This window comes from Otolemur garnettii, unplaced genomic scaffold (assembly GCF_000181295.1).
Source record: "Otolemur garnettii isolate 467f Iridium unplaced genomic scaffold, OtoGar3 scaffold00062, whole genome shotgun sequence".
Classification (NCBI taxonomy): Eukaryota; Metazoa; Chordata; class Mammalia; order Primates; family Galagidae; genus Otolemur; species Otolemur garnettii.
In genome coordinates, this window is record NW_003852457.1 from 365,515 (window position 1) to 375,397 (window position 9,883).

The window sequence follows — 9,883 nt, forward strand, 5'->3', positions numbered from 1 at the left end:
TTTTTGGTTGCAGCCATCATTGTTGTTTTGGCGGGCCTGGGCTGGATTTGAACCCGCCACCTTAGGTGTATGTGGCTGGCGCCTTAACGACTTGAACCACAGGCGCCAAGCCTTTTAGCACTATTCTTAGCTCACTTGTTAGAAAACAAAAACAAACAAAAATACTGGTGATGAACCAGACAGGGCCTGCAGGGTACATGCGGGGTACTACTATTTCAGAGTTATACTGTTTGGATTCAAATTCTGGCTTCCGCCTTTGTAGCTGTGTGATCCTGAACAATTCCGTCTCCTCCCTCTGCTCCAGGGTCTCAGAGGAACTTTATCCTTCACTTACAGGACCGGGACGTAGTCTCAGTGAGGAGCCTGAAGGTGCAGGGCGTTGTACACAGAGAGCTTCCCGACAGGCAGCTCCCTTTCTATCTAGATGTCTTTATTTACAGAGGCATCATGGGTCGTGAAAACATAAAATCTTTGAAGCCAGACAAACTTGAACCTAAATCAAAACCCCTGATTTCGAGCTTTATTACAACTGCTGAGATGTAACACTGGGCCTGCAATGTTAGCTGCACATCAGAACTGCTGTGAAAGCCTGGTGCATGCTGGATAGTGAATGTTTTTCAGAATCTGTGGCACAAAGAAGGTGTTTTAAAAGTTCTGGTTATTGTTGTTGTTTTTCCTTTTTGCCTTCACAAAATTAAAAAGGCTTAAAATTTAATAACAATAACAATGTTTACAATAAAGACTAGACACAAAAACCCGTAAAGAACAAACAAAGATAAATACATTCAGGAAAGAAATCAGACAATTGCTGCATCAAAATACTAAGCAATAATAATAATAATGCAAAGAAAGTAACATTCACATTGTCAGATAAGAGTATGTCTATTACAGAATGCTTTGACTCTGAGGTTCGTTATGGAGTCATCAGTTGACTTCTTATTATTTCTTTTTCAAAAGTCTCAAAAAATAGACAACTAATATTTATAAATAAAAGATAATTTAAAAAACAGATCATGCCAAATCTTATAGACAATAAAAAAAGAAGAAATGGTTCAAAATCATTCTACTTAATCAGGATACACCTGATATTAAAATTGGAGAAAATATATTATTATAAAAGGGAAATTACAAACATATTTCACTTACAAATGAAGCTGCACTATCCTAAACCACATATTAACTAGTTGAATTAAAAGTGATTTTGGGTCTTTTTTCTCCACATATGGATATCCACATGACCCAGCACTATTCCCTGCAGAGACCATCTGTCCTCACCCCACCCCACCCCACCCACTGAGCAGGGGCTTCACATGCAACAGGGCACTCTACCCAGAGTGGCAACTTGAGACTCTGTCTCAAAAACAAACAAACAAAAAAAAAAACACTGTCTTAATAAAGTATTAATAGCTTTATAAAAAGTCCCCAAACCTGGTAGTGTAAGTCCTTCAGTGTTGTTATTCTTTTTTTCTTTCTTTTTTTTTTTTGAGGCAGGGCCTCAAGCTGTCACCCTGAGTAGAGTGCTGTGGCATCTCAGCTCACAGCAACCTACAACTCATGAGCTCAAGCGAGTCTCCTGCCTACGCCTCTCAAATAGCTGGGACCACAGGCACCCACCACGCCTGGCTATTTTTTTTTGGTTGCAGCCATCATTGTTGTTTGGCCGGCCTGGACTGGATTCGAACCTGCCACCTTAGGTGTATGTGGCTGACGCCTTAGCGACTTGAGCCACAGGCACCAAGCCAGTGTTGTTATTCTTCAAGATTGTCTTGGCTCTTGTCAACTGTTTGTTTGTTTGTTTGTTTGTTTTTAAGACAGTCTCAGTACATCACCCTCAGTAGAGTGCTGTGGCATCATAGCTCACAACAACTTCAAACTCTTTGGGTTTAAGCGATTCTCTTGCCTCAGCCTCCCAAGTAGCTGGGACTACAGGTGCCTGCCACATTGCCCAGCTAATTCTTTTTATTTTTGGTTGCAGTTGCCATTGTTGCTTTAGCAGGCCCGGGCCAGGCTCGAACCCACCAGCTTTGGTGTATGTGGCCAGCGTCCTACTCACTGAGCTACAGGTGCTGAGCCAACTGTTTGTTTTTCATCTGAATGTTAGACTCAGTTTCTGGCTTTTTAAATCAAGATCAATTTGTGGACAGCTAAAAACTTTATAGTACCAAACTAAACCTTTCCACCTGTAAACATCATATATCCTTGTATTACTAATTATCATAGCTCTCTGGCATCCTTGCAGACCTCCACACACACCATGTCATCTTTGTATGAGAGCGTATCTCTTCCCTCCGCATCTTTAGTACCTTTTACTAATTTTTCTTGCCTTCTTGAAATGACTAGAGCCTCTGATATGATATTGAATAAAAGTGGTGATAGTATGCTTGCTTCAAACTCAAAAGGGAATTGATATCTTACAATGAAGTATGATGCTTTAACTTCTGTTTTTCTAGGAATTTGGGCATTTCTTCCGACCTTTCAAATTTATTGGCATTAAATTGCTCACAATATTCTCTTATGTAATAGAAACTATAGTGAGACATTCTTTTTTATTACTAATATCACTTATCTGAGAGTTTATCGATTTTGTTTTTAAAGAGCTTTTGTTATTCTTAATCCTCTCTGCTGAGTGTTTGCTCCACACTGTATTAACTACTGCTCTTGACCGGGCACGGTGGCTCGTGCCAGTAATCCTAGCACTCTGGGAGGCTGAGGGGAGTGGGTTGCCCTAAGCTCACAGGTTCAAGACCAGCCTAAGCAAGAATGAGACCCTGTCTCTAAAAAAATACCCAGGCATTGTGGTGGCACCTATAGTCCCAGCTACTTGGGAGGCTGAGGCAAGACAATCACTTGAGCCCAAGACTTGGAGGTTGCTTTGAGCTATGATTCCACGGCATTCTACCAAGGATGACAAAGTGAGACTCTGTCTAAAAAAAAAAAAAGGCAAAAATACTGCCTGTTCCTTACTATCTCCTACCTTCTACTATGTCTTGGTTTAATTGGCTGTTTTTTCATTTCTCACTTTGATTTTCAGTCTAATATTTGCACTTCGGGTTACTAATATCCCTCTATGCCCACCTTTACCTGCACTCTAAAGTTTTAATACGTTGTTTTCTTTTTAATCACTTCGAAGATTATTTTAAAGTTTTTGTTGTGGTTTCTATTTTGACACATGAATTATTTAGGTGTTGATGAATTTCTAACATTTCTGGGTTTTCCATTGTTGTGTTGTTCTTGAAACCAGTGTAATTCCTCGGTAGTCAAAGGGCATATTCTATGATTTCAACCCTTAAAATTGACCACGACTTCCTTTGTGGCCCAGTGTATCCCTTGCACTGATGAATATTCTATTTGCACTGGAAAGAATGTGTGTTCTGCTCTCGTGCTGTGTCTGTGTGCGTTTGTTAATGGCTAAAGGTCAAGTTTGTTAATGGCTAAAATTCTCCATTCTCTTACTGCTTTTTGTCTACTTATTTTATGAAAGGCACATTAAACCTCCTACTGGATTGGTGCACACACATTCAGAATTACTTTGTTTTTTATCTTTTTGCTGGGCTGACCCTTTGTTCATTATCTACAGGACAAAGTCATCTCTGGCAGTGTTGTCTAATGAGTCCTGTGTCTAGTAACCATGGTATTAGTATAGGAAAATTAGTGTCATTTGTGTCTTCCTTCAAGGGATACAAAGCCCTGCTCACTTTTTCCTTGGGTGCAGCTGCTCTCCCACGTGTGGTCACCTGCAGTGGTGCCACTGGCAGTGTCAAAGTGGGCTCATCTCTCTCTGCTCTCCATCCCCAGCCACAAACCACCAGGGCAGTGGTCAGCCCAGCCCTGCCACTGGCCCTTGGGCTGGTGGCCAGTCCCTTGGGAGCTCGTGTCCTGGTCGGCTTGACAACTTGCTTCTAGTCCTGTCCACTCCTATGATCTACAGCTTTCTACCTCCCTTGCCTCCATGGTGCTGGGTAGGAGTTGGGCCCTGGGAGAGACTCAGCCAGAATTGGTTGCAAGTCTTGTTTCCAGACTTCTCTGTTGATGTTCTCACCCTCTGAAGTGGGAGTGGCAGTAACTTCACCTCGTGGCTCATGCTCTGTTCTGTTCTCTCATAGTACGTCCACCACAGTCCTGGGAACTCCAAGCGAGGCTTCGGCATAGATTGCGCCATCCTCTCCTGCCAGGTCTACATCTCCCAGATCCTGGTGGCATCGGCCCTTGGAGGTGTGGTCGACGCTGTGGGGACTGTCCGCGTCATCCCTATGGTGGCCTCCGTGGGCTCTTTCCTGGGCTTCCTGACGGCCACGTTCTTGGTGATCTATCCTGAGGTGTCAGAGGAGGTCAAGGAAGAGCACAAAGTTCTGTCCTCCCAGCCGGCTGGCGAAGGCGGGGCTGACAGGGGCAGTGAGAAGCCCACTGTCCTGAAGCTCACGCGGAAAGAAGCCCCAAAAGGACTGGTGGAGACGGAGTCCATGGTCTGAGCTCGCTCCTATCAAGCACGTCCCTCCAGGCGAGAGGTGTGGAGGTCAGGCTGTGGGCGGGGCAGCTAGAGGAGAGGCCTCTGGAGCAGCCTGGGCAGCAGACAAGCGCAGCCCCCACCAGGCCCTCCAGGCACAGTCAATTTAGTAGTTGTAGGGTAGGTTCGCGCTATAGACAGAAATACCACACTCATTACTTTTTCAACAATTAAAAAATCATTTGAAATATTTTTTTAATTGAAAAAGATCTTTTAATTTCAACTCTGTCTTTATTCTGCAGGTATATTATTCTGCATGTTTTTAAAGTATAAGACATTTACAATATAGACAATAAGCAATTTAGAAAAAATAAGATTTTGCATTTCTGAAATTATAATTGAAAACAAAACACTGACGTCCTGTGCTGTAGCCTCTCTGAGTATTTCAGGTAATGGCAGTGTCGTCAGTGGCTGAGATATTTTTGTCACTTCCTCCAGATGCCTGCAGGTATTTGGACGTCTGTCGGGTCTCATCACATTGGTGATGTCGCAGCTATCGGAGAGCATTTTTATGATTATTTTAGGCAAACTTTTTTTTTTTTTCACAGTTGTGGTTTTCTTAGAAACACATCATCTCTTCTTTTCCTCAGAGTTTGACAAACTGTGCCCAGGGCAGCCCTGGCCTTGGGAGTGGCCACACACCAAAGCTGGGAGGAGGCTGGCCCGTGGAAGCCACGGGCAGGAGGCAGCAATTTGCAAGGGTGGGTTCCAGACCCTGCCCCAGTGGAGGGCTAGGCGAACGTGAACTCTCCGCTGGGGGCCTGTGGGCTCCTGTGCTGCATCCAGATGACCAGTTCACCCTGTCTGAAGTGCTCCCAGGAGGCCAGGCAGCCTCTCCAGACCCCTCCCATGTCGTGAGAGAGGGAGTGTTGTTGACTCTTCTGTTGCACTTTGTCTCCAAACCATTTTCCCGGGAATCCCAAGCACAGCGCTCTAGGCAGGTGCCGCCTCCCTCCCAAGTCCTGGCACAAGGCTACCTCAGGTGTATGTGGGGCAGCAGCCCCAGGATGGGGAGCATGTGGGTGCCCCAGGACCTCCTTCCCCTCCTCGAAAGGGCCCCACATGCTGGGACCTGTCGGAACTCTGTGACTTCCTCCCTGCCCACACTGTTGATGCTGGGATTGGGGCCAGTGGCGAGACAGGCAAGCATCTGTCTGAGATGGGGCAGGGCCCATCTCCCGGAGGGCTCCGCGAGGGATTTCTGGTTTCAGCAAATAAACAAAACTCGGGGAAGTACAGTCATCAAATGCTGCAGCTATCTGGAAAGGTTTTTATACCTAAGCAGTTTCTGCTCGTATTTCAAACGGTCAGTCTAAGCTTACTGGGATGAGAGGCCCCCTGCACACCCACAGATACAAAGTCAGACAGTTGTAATACTTTTGCTGCCTCAAGTTAATGTTTTTTAAATAAAGTACTTTGAAATGCATGAGAATCATGCTGCAATATTGATCTTTCTACAGCAAATACATATCTATATATCTATATATTTCAAGATGAAACTAAAGCAGTTTTTAAATAAATTACTTGAATTTTCTGTGTATTTAAAGGAATGACTGATCAATGTACTTGACGGGCTCTGGTCTTGCTGTGTCTCCTGCGGCCTCTGTCGGCTGGTGTGCTTTGTGTCTGAGCAGCACGGGTGCCTGGTGACGGGAGGTGTGTACTCACCAGTCCAAAGTGTGTCCCTCACAAACCCAAGATCACGGAGGACTGGTCAAGACTGCAAGAGTGTCTTCTGTGTGTATGAAACTTGAATGGCCTTGTGATCTCACACTTGGACAGGGCGAGTCTGACTACTGACTGCTGCTGCACTGCTGCCAACACACCACCAGCCAGAGCCCCAGCAGGGTGGTCCGAACTTGCCCCTGGGGTAACAGGCACCTCTGGGTCTTCACCTCTGCCAGCCTTCCCCTCGGGTATCAGGCACCTCTGGGGTCCTCACCCCTGCCAGGCATCCTTGGCAGCTCTTTCCTATGCAACTTGGTTCCCTTCCATGGCTTTAAAATTGTAGAATGTGAGATTTCACTGAGGTTGCCAGGACCTGGTCGTTTCTCACATCACAACTGGTTCTAACTGGGTTATCCTGACAACTAGAAGAGACAGGGGTGACCTGATTCAAGATGTGAACAAACCAAACCAAACCCCTGGGTCCAGCCAAGAGGCCCCAGGGGATAGCTGCAGCTCTCACAGAAGCAGGAGACGTGGGCCTGGCTGGGCCTTGATTTCAGGAGGCCAAGGGTCTTGGCAACCACCTTCTCAACAGCATGTCAGCCCTTGAGATCCCAGCCTTAAACTGACAGTCGTCTGAGAGACAACAAAGGACATGCCGTGTTCTCCGCTGGAACGTTAACATGCTGAGCCATGGTGCCAGCCAGCAAAGGGCCTGACTGCTATTCCAGGACAGAAGGGGTTTAAAGCTTGAAGCCCTCCAGATGTTTGCAACCAAAGTATTTTCTCACTGTGGGCCTGGTCAGTGCAGCCCCAGCAGGAGGGCAGAGGCCCGGGATTTCGCTCCACATATTGGTAGCACATTGTTTTCTGGAGCAGCCTTTCTGGGAGTCTCATGGTGTGAGTGTTGCTTGGGCAAAGGAAGAACCGGCAGCCAGATCCTTCTGCCTCAGCCCCTCCCTTGCAATGATATTATTTCAGGATTGCACTAATTTGAGCCTCGTAGTGTCATCACCTTGTGTCTTAAAAGCTGGGAAGGAGGCTGGCTGTGTGCAGTCTGCATGGGTCCTACCATGGCTCTTGCATTTGTGTCCTCTGCCATCATACCTCCGAGCCTACCCACGCCGTCCACCTATCTGCCACCTGGAAGGAGAGCGCCCTATGTGGGGGCCTTGGTCAAGGGCACTGGTGGGGCTGTGCGTGTTCCAGTCTGCCAAACAGCTGGCCAGCACTGAGGACACAGGTAGAGTTTACCTTGCGGGTCCTCAGGCTGGGGACGCCGCCCAGCACCACATAGCGTGTCAGGGCAGGGCTTTAGGGGGTTGGATCCTATGTGGTACTTGGGGTGTGTTGCCAGAATAGGGTAACCTTGGTCTGACTGGTGTTTTTGTTCCCTGTAAAAGTCAGTTAAGTCATCTTAACAAGGTTCCTCTTAACACGAGTAGCAGAAGTTCCATGTCAGAGATGAGAGTAGGAGTGAAGGCACAGAGGCTGCAGGCATCTGGCTGGCCCAGCTCATCTTTGCAGTGTTCTCCCCAACACTCCCTGGTGGCTGCAGAGCCAGTGGTGGAGGTTCTGTTTAACTCAGGCCCTTAACCTCCCTGTGGGAGGTGGGACAGCGGAGCCTCCTCAGATGCCTAGTGGCCCTGGTTGGAATGTGTCTGTGACCACTTAGGACCCAAAGCTGAGCCTCTCTTTAAGCGGCTGCAGAACATGGCACCGCGGCACACGGGAGTGGGCAGGAGTCAGGCTGACCACAGCAGTGCCAGCTCCTGCCATGGGGACAGCCCATCCCTGGAACCTGTGATATTGGGAGGGGGGGCATGTTGGAAAAATACTCTGAAGATGCCAGCCATGCCCTCTGTGGCTGATGGTCAGGGTAGCAGCGGGTGACGGTGACCTGGTGGGAACCAAGTTTGTTCACACTGGACACTACTAACTCCAGAACAGAGGCGCCAAAATCTCACTTTTCCAAGGTCTTTTGCTTCTACTAAGCCTCTGTCCATCATAAGGCACCAAAACTGTGAATGTGCAAGTTACTGTCGCTGATGAGTCCTCTTGGGACAGTTTTTCCAGTGACATCAGAAACTGCTTCTAGGAGACACCAGCCCCTTGCCTCCAAGCCCAGGTCTCTGCAGGCCTGTGTGAGGGGCCCTGGCTTCGAGAGCTTCTAGGGGGACTTCCCAGCATCTGCCTGGGAGAGGTGTCTGTGCATTTCCAGGTTGAACACGGCCTGTGCCTACTTGGCATGGTTGGCAGCTCAGCCTAACATCACTCATGTGAAGCCAGTCATCAGCATCCTGGCCAGATCCCCTCCACCCCAGCCCACAGGGCCTCCAAAAGACCTGAGCACCCCTCCCAGTGACTCTGCCCTCCACCCAGGGTGACAAGACCTGTTTGTTGGAAATGCCTCCTTACCAGAGCAACTCCCTAGGCCTCTTGGGACAAAATGATTTAGTTCCATTGTGAACTGGCTACAGGACAACTTTTTTATCAACTTATTAAGTTGGAGCACTGTAATAGCTCTTGCTGATTTTAGCAGTGACATAAGTGTGTGTTAAACACATAACACTAAGTTTTCTGAGGAGAAGGATCATGGGTGACAGTGCACGGGACTTAGCAGTGAGGTGGGCAGGTAGACTGGCCTGCCCTGCTGCCCTCACTACTCTGTCCTGCACGTGGTTCAGTCTGTTCAGCTCCCTGCCTTCCCTGTCTGTCCTCGGTGCCTCTGCCATTGACTCAATAAACTTTTCCCTCCAAGTGACAATGTGGGTGATTGTGTTGCTTCCCCGTAGGCCTGCCTCTGCTCTCGGCCAACCTAGAGGGGGAGGCAGAATGTGCCCTGGCTGTGGCCACGGCCTGCAGGTGGAGTGAGTGCCCCCATCACATACCCGGACCAATCCCCAGGACCCCCAGCATGGGCCTGCCCCAGCCCTCCAGGCTGCTCCCTCAACCCTGGTCCCTCTTCTGGTGCAGGCAGTGTCTCAGGCCTGGGCCCGCTGAAGGTCACCTGCCCCTTCTGGAAAGTTCCTAATTGTCCCTAGAGGGGACACCTGGGCTTGGGAATATGAGCCAGTGTGTACACTTGGCCAGAGGACTCTGGAGTCCTGGGGTGGTCAGGGATGGAGCCGGTCATCTTGGCCCTCAGATGCCCTGCAGAGGTCCATCCATCAGTTAGCAGTGGAGATGAAGGGCTTACACCCGCACGCCAACTTGCCCAAGGTCATACAGCTGGTGAGCTCTGAACCAGGATGGCAACAAGTTTGTTCGAAGCCACTCTGACCCTGTTCATTGTGGTGTGGAGGAAGGGTCGGGGCAGGGCACTGACTGCGCTGGGGAGGCCCCAGCACAGTGGGCTGGGGGACAGAAGGGTGGGCCCCTCAGTGGGCTGAGGCTGGGAAAAGGAAGCGACGCTTTGATGACAGTTGGGGGGTCACTGTGGTCCTGGCAAGGAAAGCCTGGAGCCCCCAGATCCCCCTACAGGCTGTAGCCCTGTTGTGGGGACTTAAGGGGCAGATGTGTTTCCATACTTGCAATGGGGGAGACCAGGCATCTGGGTGCAGCCCCTTTCCCTGTACAGAGACCAGGGACAGGTCCACCCTATAACTAGATAGACCCTTCCCTCTCAGATGGAGGGGGCAGCAAACTTAGTGGGGCGCTGCCATCACCTGCAGCCATGGAGATACCACCCCTGGGCCAGGGTGCTGAGCC

General features: G+C 48.8%; 1 protein-coding gene across 3 annotated transcripts in view; it reads left to right on the plus strand.

Moving 5' to 3' along the window:
* Nucleotides 1–8,646, plus strand: part of SLC45A4 (solute carrier family 45 member 4) — a 67,380-nt gene extending 58,734 nt beyond the window's left edge. The window contains exons 9-10 of one of the 3 annotated variants that reach the window (XM_023514964.1): nt 4,104–4,505; nt 6,052–8,646. In XM_023514964.1, the coding sequence (XP_023370732.1) occupies nt 4,104–4,469 (366 nt within the window). In that variant the 3' untranslated portion in view covers nt 4,470–4,505; nt 6,052–8,646. Of the gene's footprint in view, nt 1–4,103; nt 4,977–6,051 lie in introns of those variants that run through there. The other 2 variants (XM_023514963.1, XM_023514965.1) reach the window with 2 other exon arrangements.
* The last annotated feature ends 1,237 nt before the right edge of the window (nt 8,647–9,883 follow it).